At 45.9% G+C, this 15,994-nt stretch overlaps 1 protein-coding gene across 1 annotated transcript in view; it reads left to right on the top strand.

Annotated features, from left to right (window-relative positions):
- Nucleotides 1-15,994, top strand: part of LOC139449740 (PDZ domain-containing protein 8-like) — a 35,893-nt gene that overhangs the window by 7,243 nt on the left and 12,656 nt on the right. Inside the window, exons 3-13 of the mRNA XM_071231260.1 lie at nt 1,309-1,387; nt 2,577-2,663; nt 4,297-4,473; nt 6,746-6,826; nt 7,600-7,813; nt 10,462-10,571; nt 11,030-11,116; nt 11,893-11,975; nt 13,144-13,222; nt 14,324-14,662; nt 15,577-15,681. Coding sequence (XP_071087361.1) covers nt 1,309-1,387; nt 2,577-2,663; nt 4,297-4,473; nt 6,746-6,826; nt 7,600-7,813; nt 10,462-10,571; nt 11,030-11,116; nt 11,893-11,975; nt 13,144-13,222; nt 14,324-14,662; nt 15,577-15,681 — 1,441 coding nt within the window. The remainder of the gene's footprint in view (nt 1-1,308; nt 1,388-2,576; nt 2,664-4,296; nt 4,474-6,745; nt 6,827-7,599; nt 7,814-10,461; nt 10,572-11,029; nt 11,117-11,892; nt 11,976-13,143; nt 13,223-14,323; nt 14,663-15,576; nt 15,682-15,994) is intronic.

Below are 15,994 nucleotides of genomic sequence, written 5' to 3' on the forward strand. Positions count from 1 at the left end.
AGCTGAGTCTGAACATGGACTTACAGTTTGCCTCAAGCTGTGGACATGTGGGTCACAGCTGACATGGGACGAGTCAAAACTGTAGGTTCAATTACGTCCATGTTTCAGTGGTGACTGTAAAACTTCTATGTTGATCACTGTATATCATCGTGAAGACAAAACACATGTTTGTCACACCTCAGCAGGCTCTGATGAGTTGGGTCGATATCTGGACCATGCTGAGGTGACCATCATGTGTGAGTGAGTGAGTTGGAACAGTATTCTAGTTATATCACGGCGTGTCAGCTTGATGTGGGAGGAAAGCCCGAAGTGATGCAGGTCTCAGACGTTTACCACTTTGGTAAAACCCAAGAGCACGGGTATGGTGCTGATAAACCTAGAATCATAATCAGGGTGAACCCGGATTCGAACCCGCAATCACAGGTTTCTGTCTTGCCAAGGGACCCATCACATGTGATGTGTGGTAGAACTAATAATAGTCAACAAAGAATCAGTAGACTGCATCTGGACATCCAAATGATGTTCTAATTCAAACTGATTATTCGAAGTCCTGTGGTGAATGTTATGTCAACCTGCTTATTAGTGAAGCAAAACAGTCATGTTTATTGACATATGTAACACCACGCTCAGTCCTTTGGTCACCATGATGATTCAATTTTGCATTTCGCAACCGATATATTTGGGTCAGTCACTTGTTAGCGGCTTGTATAAAATTGACTTTGGCAACTACGTTTTGGTCAAGAATAATAATGTGATAGCATTAAGAACTACACAGAAATCAAGAAAAGTATATCATCTAGACTATATACATGTTTTTGGTCGCCCGTCTCGTGTACAAGTTACGTCTGCGACTGGTCATCATCCAAACAAATGGCGACAAATAAATAAAAACCAAAAAGCAATGTTATTGCCTTGTATTGTTAACAGGTTGTGTCACTAGGGTCTGTTATTCCCTAGCATTGTTAACAGGTTGTGTCACTAGTGTCTGTTATTCCCTAGCATTGTTAACAGGTTGTGTCACTAGGGTCTGTTATTCCCTAGCATTGTTAACAGGTTGTGTCACTAGTGTCTGTTATTGCCTAGGCATTGTTAAATCAGTAGTTAGTATTTCCCGTTGTCAGTAGTTAATAACTCTGGCGGAGTCACATCCTGACAAGTAAATCAGGATTTGGTTGGGTCAGATATAAAAGATGATAAGAGTCTAGTTCTCCAGTCTTTGTAGCTCAGCCAAAATGACTTAATAAGAATCGTCTGTCGTCAGCAATTGAATATATTGTTATTATGTTACTGAGTTATCTCCCCTGTCAGGTGGCTGATGAAGAAGATGAATCTGGAGTTTGCGGAGCTGCTGCAGACGATGTCAGGGAAGTTCGTGGACCAGATCACGGTGAGTAGTTCCGAGGTCTCACTGTACTGTCACCTACATGAACATGATCAGTCACCGTACAGAAAGGAGGGGATTCTGACAACACAGCCTAATGCTATTGATTTGATGAAGCAAGATTGTGTCAATGATTAAATGGATGTACTGAATTATGAATTATAAATCAGTTGTTATGTTATGTTGCCCCATGTCATATGGTTTATATGTTTCCATGGCTACCAGACAAATGAAGATATCAAAGACTGTCATACATGCTGTTGTTATGTTTGACTGTTCGTGTATAATGATGTTACATGACCCCCTGCCTCGTGTATAATAATGTTACATGACCCCCTGCCTCGTGTAAAATAATGTTACATGACCCCCTGCCTCATGTATAATAATGTTACATGACCCCCTGCCTCGTGTATAATAATGTTACATGACCCCCTGCCTGGTGTATTATAACATCACATGACCCCCTGTCTGGTGTGAAATAATGTCACATGACCCCCTGCCTCATGTATAATAATGTTACATGACCCCCTGCCTCGTGTATAATAACGTCACATGACCCCCTGCCTCGTGTATAATGTCACATGACCCCCTGCCTGGTGTATTATAATGTTACATGACCCCCTGCCTCATATGTGATAACGTTACATGACCCCCTGTCTGGTGTATTATAATGTGACATGACCCCCTGCCTGGTGTACTAAAATGTTACATGACCCCCTGCCTCATATGTGATAACGTTACATGACCCCCTGCCTGGTTTATTATAATGTTACATGACCCCCTGCCTGGTGTATTATAATGTTACATGACCCCCTGCCTCATATGTGATAACGTTACATGACCCCCTGTCTGGTGTATTATAATGTGACATGACCCCCTGTCTGGTGTATTATAATGTTACATGACCCCCTGCCTGGTGTATTAAAATGTTACATGACCCCCTGCCTGATGTATGATGTTACATGACCCCCTGCCTGGTGTATTGTAATGTTACATGACCCCCTGCCTCATGTGTTATAACGTTACATGACCCCCTTGCTTCAAAGACAGCCCCCGTTCTCTGTGAGAGCAGAAGGTAGTGGTTTGCGTCATACCAAAAGACGTTAAAAAGATGGTACTTGTTGTTACCCTGCCTATGTTCAGCCCCGTTTCACCTCACCCTGCCTCTGGTAACACTGTCACATGACCTCTTCAGGTGCAAAACTTCAGTCTTGGCAACAACTTCCCGGTCGTCAACAACGTCCGAGTGCGGAATGTCTCCATCAGCGATGATGGGACGGAGGTAGGTAGTTTACGTCGATCCTCCCTTGTTGGAGCCACTAGGCTCCTGGCAATAGCAAACTCTAGGAGCACAGACAAAGTTAAGGCGACTCATTGATTTAGATTGACAAAGAATTTGTTATTTTAGAAATTAAATATTAAGACAAGACAAGCTTGAAAACATTCCTATTGTTCTTATGTGTCTGAACAACAAAATTTGCTGCAATAAAGACAAGTCATTGAACAATTGCCCCCATCAAAAGACAATCACTGGAATTTGCTTAGCCAATTACCTGAAACAACACTGCTGCTGCCTTTGTGCTTATTCCAATGTATGTTGTTATGCATTCGCTTGGATTTCCATTCATTTATTGCTATCAGACACATGCAGAGCAGATGAAGTAATCTCGGTTGTCTCGCATCCCGATGCTGAGTCCTCTGCTTCCACTGTGCCCACCCACATCTGCATCTAAGAAAGGCCTTGTAGGAGTGCTGGCAAAAGTAGCCATAGTTTGTCATTCACGTCATCATTCTGTGATGGACGGTTTGGCTTAGCGATGGCTCTTGAAAACATGTCGAAATATTCTTCTATGATTTGAACAAGCCACCATTGTGAAAGTAAAGTGAGAAATGTGTGCATGACCAGAAATACATCACCTTGTAGTAGGACAGATGACAGCATCAGAAGCAAGATAGGCTTCAGTATCACTGTAAGGTGTCATACTCCACCCTGAACAGGGACGTCTTCAAGTCGATACAGACAAGCAACGCTGTACTCCAGTTTCTTTCAATATGTGAAATATTTTAGTCGGCAAGCTAATTTTATGATGGGAGCCAACTGGCAACCAAGCAATAAATACAGGTTGCAAAATGGTAATTTAGGTTGCAAATGCAGCCAGTTGGTTGCTACTTGGAGGGTGTATTACACATGTGTGTATCTCATTGTTCTTAACAGTACTTCGGTTATATCACATATAAGCATATAAGCTGTGAGAGGCAAGCAACTGTTCACAGCATAATTAGACACGTTGTGTCTGTTGACTGTCCTGTGACTCTCAGTCAGTCAAAGATCACCTGGTGTATGGGTGTACTAGGGGGGCACGGGTGGCCCAGTCATCTATAGGTGACCGCAATTCGCTGTGTAGAGTTGGGTGCCTAGGCCATGCGAGAGACCTATGATTGAGGGTTTGAATCCTGGTTCGCCCCAATTATGTTTCTAGGTTTCTCAGCACCATACCCGTGCTCGTGGGTTTCATCAAACTGGTAAACGTCTGAGACCTGCATCCCTTTTGGCTTTCCTTCTACTTTAAGCTGGCACGCCTTGATATAACTGGAATACTGTTAAAAGAAGCATTAAATCCAACTAACTCACTCTCACTCACTCACTCACTCACTCACTCACTCACTCACTTTTTCACTGGGAATGGTATTTTTAGTTACGCTCAGTCTGTGCAGAAACATTGGGATTGAATTCCACAACGACTGTAGGGCATAAATAATACTTGGACCAGGGGAGACCACTCTCAGCTGCAATCTGTGCATCCTGCTTCCTAGACACCATCTGCAGTCAGCGGGAGAGGTTGTCTGCAATGTTGTTGTAGTTTACCGTCACGGTTGCTGCATCAAGGTCCCATGTACTGAGGTGTATGTTCCAGGAGCTGGACCTGGGCGTGGACATCGACTACGCGGGAGGCTTCCAGCTCGCAATAGACATCTTGCTGCTGTTCAACAAGTCCGCCTACCTGTCGGTCGTTGTGAAGAAACTGAAGGGGCCAGCTCGACTCCAGCTGACTCGAAAACCCTACACACACTGGTCCTTCTCCTTCTGTGAGGTAGGTGGGGGTGTTACACACACTGGTCCTTCTCCTTCTGTGAGGTAGGTGGGGTGTGTTACACACACTGGTCCTTCTCCTTCTGTGAGGTAGGTGGGGTGTTACACACACTGGTCCTTCTCCTTCTGTGAGGTAGGTGGGGTGTTACACACACTGGTCCTTCTCCTTCTGTGAGGTAGGTGGGGGTGGTGTGTTACACACACTGGTCCTTCTCCTTCTGTGAGGTAGGTGGGGTGTTACACACACTGGTCCTTCTCCTTCTGTGAGGTAGGTGGGGTGTTACACACACTGGTCCTTCTCCTTCTGTGAGGTAGGTGGGGTGTTACACACACTGGTCCTTCTCCTTCTGTGAGGTAGATGGGGTGTTACACACACTGGTCCTTCTCCTTCTGTGAGGTAGATGGGGTGTTACACACACTGGTCCTTCTCCTTCTGTGAGGTAGGTGGGGGTGGGGTGTTACACACACTGGTCCTTCTCCCTCTGTGAGGTAGGTGGGGGTGGGGTGTTACACACACTGGTCCTTCTCCTTCTGTGAGGTAGGTGGGGGTGGGGTGTTACACACACTGGTCCTTCTCCTTCTGTGAGGTAGGTGGGGGTGGGGTGTTACACACACTGGTCCTTCTCCTTCTGTGAGGTAGGTGGGTGTGTGTTACACACACTGGTCCTTCTCCTTCTGTGAGGTAGATGGGGTGTTACACACACTGGTCCCTCTCCTTCTGTGAGGTAGATGGGGTGTTACACACACTGGTCCTTCTCCTTCTGTGAGGTAGGTGGGGTGTTACACACACTGGTCCTTCTCCTTCTGTGAGGTAGGTGGGGGTGGTGTGTTACACACACTGGTCCTTCTCCTTCTGTGAGGTAGGTGGGGGTGGGGTGTTACACACACTGGTCCTTCTCCTTCTGTGAGGTAGATGGGGTGTTACACACACTGGTCCTTCTCCTTCTGTGAGGTAGGTGGGGTGTTACACACACTGGTCCTTCTCCTTCTGTGAGGTAGATGGGGTGTTACACACACTGGTCCTTCTCCTTCTGTGAGGTAGATGGGGTGTTACACACACTGGTCCTTCTCCTTCTGTGAGGTGGGTGGGGTGTTACACACACTGGTCCTTCTCCCTCTGTGAGGTAGGTGGGGGTGGGGTGTTACACACACTGGTCCTTCTCCTTCTGTGAGGTAGGTGGGGGTGGTGTGTTACACACACTGGTCCTTCTCCTTCTGTGAGGTAGGTGGGGTGTTACACACACTGGTCTTTCTCCTTCTGTGAGGTAGGTGGGGGTGGGGTGTTATACACACTGGTCCTTCTCCTTCTGTGAGGTAGGTGGGGGTGGTGTGTTACACACACTGGTCCTTCTCCTTCTGTGAGGTAGGTGGGGTGTTACACACACTGGTCCTTCTCCTTCTGTGAGGTAGGTGGGGTGTTACACACACTGGTCCTTCTCCTTCTGTGAGGTAGGTGGGGTGTTACACACACTGGTCCTTCTCCTTCTGTGAGGTAGGTGGGGTGTTACACACACTGGTCTTTCTCCTTCTGTGAGGTAGGTGGGTTTGGGATGTTACACACACTGGTCCTTCTCCTTCTGTGAGGTAGGTGGGGGTGGGGTGTTACACACACTGGTCTTTCTCCTTCTGTGAGGTAGGTGGGGGTGTTACACACACTGGTCCTTCTCCTTCTGTGAGGTAGGTGGGTGTGTTACACACACTGGTCCTTCTCCTTCTGTGAGGTAGATGGGTGTGTGTTACACACACTGGTCCTTCTCCTTCTGTGAGGTAGATGGGGTGTTACACACACTGGTATTTCTCCTTCTGTGAGGTAGGTGGGGTGTTACACACACTGGTCCTTCTCCTTCTGTGAGGTAGGTGGGGTGTTACACACACTGGTCCTTCTCCTTCTGTGAGGTAGGTGGGGTGTTACACACACTGGGTGTGGAGATGTTAGGGTGGGGGTGGAGATGTTAGGGTGGGGTTGGAGATGTTTATGTGGGGTGGAGATGTGTATGTGGGTAAGGGGTGGAAATGTTAGGGAGGGGGTCGAGATGTTAGGGTGGGTTGGAGATGTTTATGTGGGGTGGGATGGAGATGTTAGGGTGGGGCTGGAGATGTTAGGGTGGGGTGGAGATGTTAGGGTGGTGGGGTGGAGATGTTTGATTTGGGATTGAGAAGTTGGGGCATGATTGGAGATGTTTACGTGGGTGGAGGATGCAGTTTAATTTGGAAGTTATATCATTGATCATTTAGCCAAGTGTTCCTGATGTTCTCGATGTTCTTGACCCCAGGATCCCGAGGTGGAGTTCGAGGTGGAGTCGCAGTTCGAGGGGAAAGGACTGCCCCAAATAACCAACTTCATCATAAATCAAGTAAGATCTGGGCTGCCCTGGTTGTGGCACAAGTGTTATCATGTTGAGTGGTGTCATGTTTTGTGCAGAAATCATGCTAAACAATATATGCTTTGTTAGTTTTGCTGACCCTGTGATATAGCTGCAATATTGCTGACCCTGTGATATAGCTGCAATATTGCTGACCCTGTGATATAGCTGCAATATTGCTGACCCCGTGATATAGCTACAGTATTGCTGACCCGGTAATATAGCTGCAATATTGCTGACCCTGTGATATAGCTGCAATATTGCTGACCCTGTAATATAGTTGCAATATTCCTGACCCTGTAATATAGCTGGAATATTGCTGACTCTGTGATATAGCTGCAATATTGCTGACCCTGTAATATAGTTGCAATATTGCTGACCCTGTAATATAGCTGGAATATTCCTGACCCTGTAATATAGCTGCAATATTGCTGACCCTGTAATATAGCTGGAATATTGCTGACCCTGTGATATAGCTGCAATATTACTGACCCTGTAATATAGCTGCAATATTGCTTGAAGGGTGGGTGATTGAAAGATGTTTGATGGCGCTCTGTACTGATGGCGCACTGTACTGATGGCGCACTGTACTGATGGCGCTCTGTACTGATGGCGCTCTGTACTGATGGCGCACTGTACTGACATAAGTACTCAATATCTGATTACAGTTTCAGGACTTGGGGATGGTGACATAGATGTAAGGTGAGGTAGAATGAAATCAATATCTACAGATATATAAGTGACTGACTTTATCCTTCATCCAGATAAGACGCAGTATTAGGAAGAAACACACACTCCCGAACTTCAAGATGCGATTCAAACCGTTCTTTCTCCAACCGTCCCTGTCCCGTCCCCTGAGAGAGTTCCGTGTGAGCGGGCAGAACATCAGCGTTGGCCGACTCCGGGTGAATGTCATAGAATGCTCAAGACTACTTAAAACACCGAAAGATGCCAAACTGTACTGTACGATATCTGTGGGTAAGTGTGATGTACACAGTATTCATGGTCGCCTGTACATGGGCTGTTGTGATTCCGTGTCAAATAGGGCCTGCTTTTTGTAAGAGCCTAGTTATCAGTATTGGGTGGTGAGACTGTGTGACTTGGCTGATGGGGTGGTGAGACTATGTGTCTGGGCTGATGGGGTGGTGAGACTGTGTGACTGGGCTGATGGGGTGGTGAGACTATGACTGGGCTGATGGGGTGGTGAAACTGTGTGACTGGGCTGATGGGGTGGTGAGACTGTGTGACTGGGCTGATGGGGTGGTGAGACTGTGTGGCTGGGCTGATGGGGTGGTGAGACTGTGTGACTGGGGGGCTGATGGGGTGGTGAGACTGTGTGACTGGGCTGATGGGGTGGTGAGACTGTGTGACTGGGCTGATGGGGTGGTGAGACTATGTGACTGGGCTGATGGGGTGGTGAGACTGTGTGACTTGGCTGATGGGGTGGTGAGACTGTGACTGGGCTGATGGGGTGGTGAGACTATGTGACTTGGCTGATGGGGTGGTGAGACTGTGTGACTTGGCTGATGGAGTGGTGAGACTCTGCTGATGGGGTGGTGAGACTGTGTGACTTGGCTAATGGGGTGGTGAGATTGTGTGACTGGGGTGGTGAGACTGTGTGACTTGGCTGATGGGGTGGTGAGACTGTGACTGGGCTGATGGGGTGGTGAGACTGTGTGACTGGGCTGATGGGGTGGTGAGACTCTGCTGATGGGGTGGTGAGACTGTGTGACTGGGCTGATGGGGTGGTGAGACTGTGACTTGGCTGATGGGGTGGTGAGACTCTGCTGATGGGGTGGTGAGACTGTGTGACTAGGCTGATAGGGTGGTAAGACTGTGTGACTGGGCTGATGGGGTGGTGAGACTGGGCTGATGGAGTGGTGAGACTGTGACTGGGCTGATGGGGTGGTGAGACTGTGTGACTGGGCTGATGGGGTGGTGAGACTGGGCTGATGGGGTGGTATGACTGTGTGACTGGGCTGATGGGGTGGTGAGACTGGGCTGATGGGGTGATGAGACTGTGTGACTGGGCTGATGGGGTGGTGAGACTGGGCTGATGGAGTGGTGAGACTGTGACTGGGCTGATGGGGTGGTGAGACTGTGTGATTGGGCTGATGGAGTGGTGAGACTCTGCTGATGGGGTGGTGAGACTGTGTGACTGGGCTGATGGGGTGGTGAGACTGGGCTGATGGGGTGGTGAGACTGTGTGACTGGGCTGATGGGGTGGTGAGACTGGGCTGATGGGGTGGTAAGACTGTGTGACTGGGCTGATGGGGTGGTGAGACTGGGCTGATGGGGTGGTGAGACTGTGTGCCTGGGCTGATGGGGTGGTGAGACTGTGACTGGGCTGATGGGGTGGTGAGACTGTGTGACTGGGCTGATGGGATGGTGTGACTGGGCTGATGGGGTGGTGAGACTGTGTGACTGGGCTGATGGGGTGGTGAGACTGGGCTGATGGGGTGGTAAGACTGTGTGACTGGGCTGATGGGGTGGTGAGACTGTGTGACTGGGCTGATGGGGTGGTGAGACTGGGCTGATGGGGTGGTGAGACTGTGTGACTGGGCTGATGGGGTGGTGAGACTGGGCTGATGGGGTGGTGAGACTGTGTGCCTGGGCTGATGGGGTGGTGAGACTGTGTGACTGGGCTGATGGGGTGGTGAGACTATGTGTCTGGGCTGATGGGGTGGTGAGACTGTGATTGGGCTGATGGGGTGGTGAGACTGGGCTGATGGGGTGGTGAGACTGTGTGACTGGGCTGATGGGGTGGTGAGACTGTGTGACTCGGCTGATGTGGTGGTGAGACTGTGTGACTGGGCTGATGGGGTGGTGAGACTGGGCTGATGGGGTGGTGAGACTGTGTGACTGGGCTGATGGGGTGGTGAGACTGTGACTGGGCTGATGGGGTGGTGAGACTGTGTGACTCGGCTGATGGAGTGGTGTGACTGGGCTGATGGGGTGGTGAGACTGTGTGACTGGGCTGATGGGGTGTCATTGTGCGCCGATGTCATAGATTGATACTCATGCTTTCCATCACTGGTTTGTCTGGCCCAGACTCCATTCTGTACAGGCTGGCCTGATACAGCTGGAGTAGTGCTGATGCTGGCATAGAAGAACATTCACTCACTCTGTGGAGGTTGTCACAAATTACGAAGGTTATGATCCTCTGTCAAAACAAGACCTGTGCTAGGCGTCTATGATGTGTATATCATTTAATGTCAACTGCTGCTTGAGATGTATTCATGTTACTTTAAGAGAATCTTACCATTTTGAGATCAAATATATCCATACGACTCAATTAAAATCTAAAACTCTGTGGCTTCCAGAGGACTTTTAAGCTTTTATCGAGTGTTGATATATATGATATCAAAAGACAGTCGGATGAGGTTCTGTTTATCATCCAAACTCATTCTTTCAACTTTTCCAGTTTGTAACACTAATAGTCTGAGTCTTAAGTGTAAATGTACTGATACTTAGCTTCAGTGGCAGAGATTAGTGATGTCATTTGATTGTGATGTCATGGTAACTGTTGATGTCACAATGGTGTGCATGGCATTGTGATGCAATTGCTGCAATATTCCCTACATAAAATCATTTATCTAGCTTCTCTGTCTCTCCATGTGTACCAGATGAACTCGAGTGGAAGGAACTTGTGAACCGGCATCAGCGGGTCTGGGTGTCCCATGACGTCGAGGTCATCAAGGGCGCTGCTACATCCATCGGCATGACGTTCAGAGAGGTGCACTACATTGTTAAAGATGTTTACTAAAATACGTCTTTGTAATCAATTCTTCTTGATACTCCAATTATTTCAGTAATCTTGCTTTGTCTGGCCCGAGGGTGGTGGGGTAGGTTGGTTGTTTCACTCATCACGTCAAAAGCCCGGGTTTGATTCCCTACATTGATTCCCTACATGAGAACAGTGTGTGAAGGTCCGGTTCCCAGCCATGATATTCCTTGAAATTTGCTTGCATTAACGAAAAACCATACTTGATCTGGAATATTGCATTTCATTGAACACTGGGAGCGTGGATCGTTGCTCATATCAGTTGGTTTGTCTGGTCCAGACTTGATCATTTACAGGCTGTCCTGAAGTAGCTGGAATATTTCTGAGTGCACCAGTAAACAACAAACAGACATTTATGTCGGGAAGTGAAATGTGACAGACTTGTAATACTGATGTTCCATGTGCTTCAGGAGAATCTGCTGGCCAGGTTTGACCTGGTCGTCATGGTGGACAGCGTCTCACCGGAGAGTCCTGCATCCATGGCCGACATCAAGAGGGTGAGCGCTGCCTCCATCATCACTGACCTTTTATAGCTGCTGGACAGTGATATAACATCTGTTGATGTAGTATATAGCACTTACGCCCTGATATAACATACATAGGTGTTATCTGTTGATGTAGTATATAACAGTTACGCCCTGATATAACATACATGGGTGTTATCTGTTGATGTAGTATATAACAGTTATACCCTGATATAACATACATGGGTGTTATCTGTTGATGTAGTATATAACAGTTATACCCTGATATAACATACATGGGTGTTATCAGTTGATGTAGTATGTAACAGTTATACCCTGATATAACATACATAGGTGTTATCTGTTGATGTACTCCATAACAGTTATACCCTGATATAACATACATAGGTGTTATCTGTTGATGTACTCTATAACAGTTATACCCTGATATAACATACATAGGTGTTATCTGTTGATGTAGTATGTAACAGTTATACCCTGATATAACATACATAGGTGTTATCTGTTGATGTACTCCATAACTGTTATACCCTGATATAACATACATAGGTGTTATCTGTTGATGTACTCTATAACAGTTATACCCTGATATAACATACATAGGTGTTATCTGTTGATGTACTCTATAACAGTTATACCCTGATATAACATACATAGGTGTTATCTGTTGATGTAGTATATAACAGTTATACCCTGATATAACGTAGATAGGTGTTATCTGTTGATGAACTGGTATTCCCTGATACAGAATACAAACTGTGACATAGGTGTTATCTATGTTTGTGTAGAATGATGTGCTGGTTGCTGTGGGAACAACAAAGATAACATCCTGCAAGCAGGCTGCCAAACTACTGCGGAATGCTGGAGAAAGGTAGTGTGATTGAAACAGACAGGTAAAGATGTACATTGCCTGGAGGACAGGATATAGTTAGGTATCCTGTCACAGCATCAGCAGCAGGTCTGTCAGTCTCTGGACAAACACTGAATGTCAGCCTGCTGCTGGCTGCAAGATGGGGTTTGGAGTGAGTGAGTGAGTACTGTTTACGCTGCTTATAGCAATATACCAGCAATATCATGGCGGGGAATGCCAGAAATGGGCTTCACATGTGTATCCATTGTACCCATGTGGGGAATCAAACCCGGGTCCTCGGTGTGACGTGCGAACACATTAACCACTAGGCTACCCGAACTCCCCTTTATTGTTGGAACATTCGTAACAGATACAGAACTACAGAAGTTTATTGTATCTGAACTTGTTTATGACTTGAAAACCAAACTTTCTCTCAAGTGCTAACTCAGCCAGAGAAGGTGAGGTTCATTTCCCCATTGACCCCAAGTCCATGTGTGTAACCATGGTTACTGTCAATATGTAAAGTTGCCTGAGTGAAAAGTTGTCATTTTACACATGCAGTCTTTGAATGGCATTTAGAAGTGATACACATTCAAGAGAGAAAATATGGATGTCAGCATCTTTATAATGAGGAACACAATGTTTTGTAGTATATACTTACTCCTTACTAATATACTCTCTTATTTACCACTGACTGTAACATGTACATGTACCCCCTCCACACTGTTGTTGAGACATGTTGTCTAATTCAGACATGTCGTTCTGTTCAGACATGTTTAATTCAGACATGTTGTTCTGTTCAGACATGTTGTTCAGTTCAAACATGTTGTTCAGTTCAGACATGTTCAGACATGTTGTTCAGTTCAGACAAGTTCAGACATGTTGTTCTGTTCAGACATGTTGTTCAGTTCAGACATGTTCAGACATGTTGTTCTCTTCAGACATGTTGTTCAGTTCAGACATGTTCAGACATGTTGTTCAGTTCAGACATGTTGTTCAATTCAGACATGTTGTTTAACATTTGTTTAACATGTTAAACAACAAACATAAAACACATGAAGTTGACCCACAGTGATGTTGATGATGTACTCTTCTAAGCAGCGTTACACCTAACTCACTGCGATATAGTACTTCTGTCGCCTGGCAGCAGTCATGTCAGTGAGCCAGCCATGTGTTGTCTCTGCTTCAGGTTTACCGTACGTCTTGAAAGACCACAACTGAAGATGTCACAAGAGGTGAAGTTCTTCGAGGAGACCTTACCCTACAAGGTGGGAGTTTATATAAGCCACAGTCTCCATTACTTGTGAATACATTGTCAATACTTCACAGGATTACATGCATCATATTCTCCATCACATGACTACATAGAGCCATGTTGCAGTGACGGCTCTAGCTCTTGGCAGGGAATCAATTAGTAGCCTGGTTCCAGCAGGAGGGATACGGTTGACTTCCATCAGCTATTCTCAGCCTCGTTTCATCATCGGACAAAAACCTGCATCCCGGTTACACTGCATCACAGCCTTACATGTTCACGGGTGATATAGAGATGTGTATACAACTGTTTGAAGACGAGGGAGGCGCTGGGTTGAATCCCTCCAATTTTCAACTGAAATACTGGGATACACCTGAAATATTTTTCCCAATTCACTCTCAATCAAAATGCAGACACCAAACACGATCGATTCGATTTTTTAGGATAAAACTACAGAAAATTTATTGACTTATATCTTGATATGGAGCCATTTGTTGTATCCATGGTTTGTCATTCAAGTTGATACGAAGTTTGACGGTCAGTGGTGATCTCGTTCCCGTATGGTTTTCAAAAAACGTCTTCAGACACTCGGTTGTGTTTACATTGTCAGTCATTGTTCTAAACTGAAACACCACCACCTTGCGGGCTACTTATAGTCAGGGTAGGGCTTTAAACATCTTAAAGAGGACAGCGAGAACTCTGGAGAAGTAGAAACTCTTGTCCTGGTCCCCTGAGTTATCACTTGAATGAGATGTAACAGTCGGTTTGAAGGACTTATCCAGATATGACGAGAGTACTAAATCTGACAGATCTGTCTTCCCCCATGAAAACCTAGGTTAGAAATGGTGTTCAGCAACCCACATGTGTCGTAAGAGGCAACAAACAGGATGAGGTGTTCAGACTCGCTGACTGGTTGATGCACGTCATTGTACCCAGAGTGTGTAGATCAATTCTCATAATGTCAATCACTTGATTGTCTGGTCCTCGATAATTCATAAACTGCCCTTATATGGCTGGAATATTGCTGAGTGTGCAGATAAACAAGAAACAAGTGTTGTCAAACAAACCCAATATTTAGCATGGCTGTGTCACAAACAAATGCTTTCAATCTGAACAGGAGACTGAGACAGATGGTCTAGAAGATGGGCAGTCGAATGAAGACAGCGAAGATTTTGTCCACATCAGTTTCAAAACAACACAAGACTCCGACTCCAGTTCTGTGAAATCTCTGAAGCTAGATAAGGCTCTGTCTGGCGGCAGCAGTCTGTCTGTGCCCGCACAGAGTGAGTTCCGACAGCGCGCCAAGACTTCCACGTCACAACACTCTGCTGAGAGTAGTCCTGTACGGCTCGGACAGCGCAAGTCCGATCCACGCCTGCAGACAGGGGAGACAACTCGACGTGATGGTTCTCCACGGCGGGAGAGAGCCGAGAGTGATCCAGGGTTTGCAATGAAGGTCAGTCAGGGCAATGGATATAGGTTTCAAGGTTTCAAAGTAATCTCGAGCTCATTCAATTTGACAATTTTTTCTACTACAATTTAACATCACTGTCAATGGAGTCCATATCCAACCCCTATAATAAAGAGCATTCTACAGTTCTCTACAACTTCAGATCTTGTTATAACCCACCCCAACGAAGTTGGCGGGGATATTGAAATGTGTTCCGTCTGTCCGTCCGTGTGTGTGTGTGTGTGTGTGTGCGTCCTGAAATCATTTCCAGAGCATAACTCAGAAACCATTAAATATTTCTCTGCCAAACTTTGCATGCCTATCAGATTGCATGCCTATCATACAGGTTGCACATCAGTTTTTCGATTCATACCTCAATGAACCGAAACAAATCCACAGTTAATCCTTAAATTAGGGAAGGGAGGTTACTCTAATTCTCTTGCCGACCTGGCATGGTTGTTTCTGTTTTTTCTGTGTTAGTAGGAATTCCAATCTTATACAATCTATGTTGCTTTATTTTCTTTCTTTGGTTGTTTTACCTACCGACACACATTTTCCTGCAAGAGACCTGTAAGTTGAGACAAACGTTGGGCAATTCCTTATGTCACCGACTTCTTCTCACAAATGCATCTCTTCTTCTTCATTCCAAGTTGTGCAAGAGAGTCTGATTTGCTTTTCAGTGGCAGCCACGACATCCATGCACTTCTAGCCATAGTACATGGAAATAATCACAGATAAGATATTATGGTATTCATATCCCTACTTATTTTAATATTATGAAATCATTTTGCCCCAAATGTATGTTACTCCGAAGTCTGCTAGTTACATTGAGTCTCCACCTTGTGTTGAAATCATTGAACAGGCCGGCCAACAGATGTGTCAGAAATACACCAGACTAACATTACTGTGTTTTTCTCCAGACCGTAGCCGATGATGTTGACAGTGTAAACAGCGGTGATGTTGACAGCGATAGTGATGACGATCTTTACAATGTACAGAAGATTCCGGAGGTGCCGGCATGCAAGGTGAATATCAGCATCATGTTCTGTAACCATGGTAACACAAGACTACATATAGCACAGTTACATCTAGACAGTCTCAGCTCTGTCTGAAACCTGATAACTTGTCTCATATTACACATTTGAACATCTCCTGATTGATCATGAAATCATTTGCTCACCTTACAGGTGTCAATCAGATTATTTCTTTAACAAGAAAATTATGAATTAGAATTACACAATTATTTCCACCACCTTTAAGATGTATGACTGTCTCCTGTCCAGTGACTGAAGCAGCTCACTGAAAGTGTGAAATAGCTGCTTGATTAGGGCCTGAACT

This window comes from Haliotis cracherodii, unplaced genomic scaffold (genome assembly GCF_022045235.1).
Source record: "Haliotis cracherodii isolate W230 unplaced genomic scaffold, xgHalCrac1.p SCAF_8, whole genome shotgun sequence".
NCBI classification, from domain to species: domain Eukaryota; kingdom Metazoa; phylum Mollusca; class Gastropoda; order Lepetellida; family Haliotidae; genus Haliotis; species Haliotis cracherodii.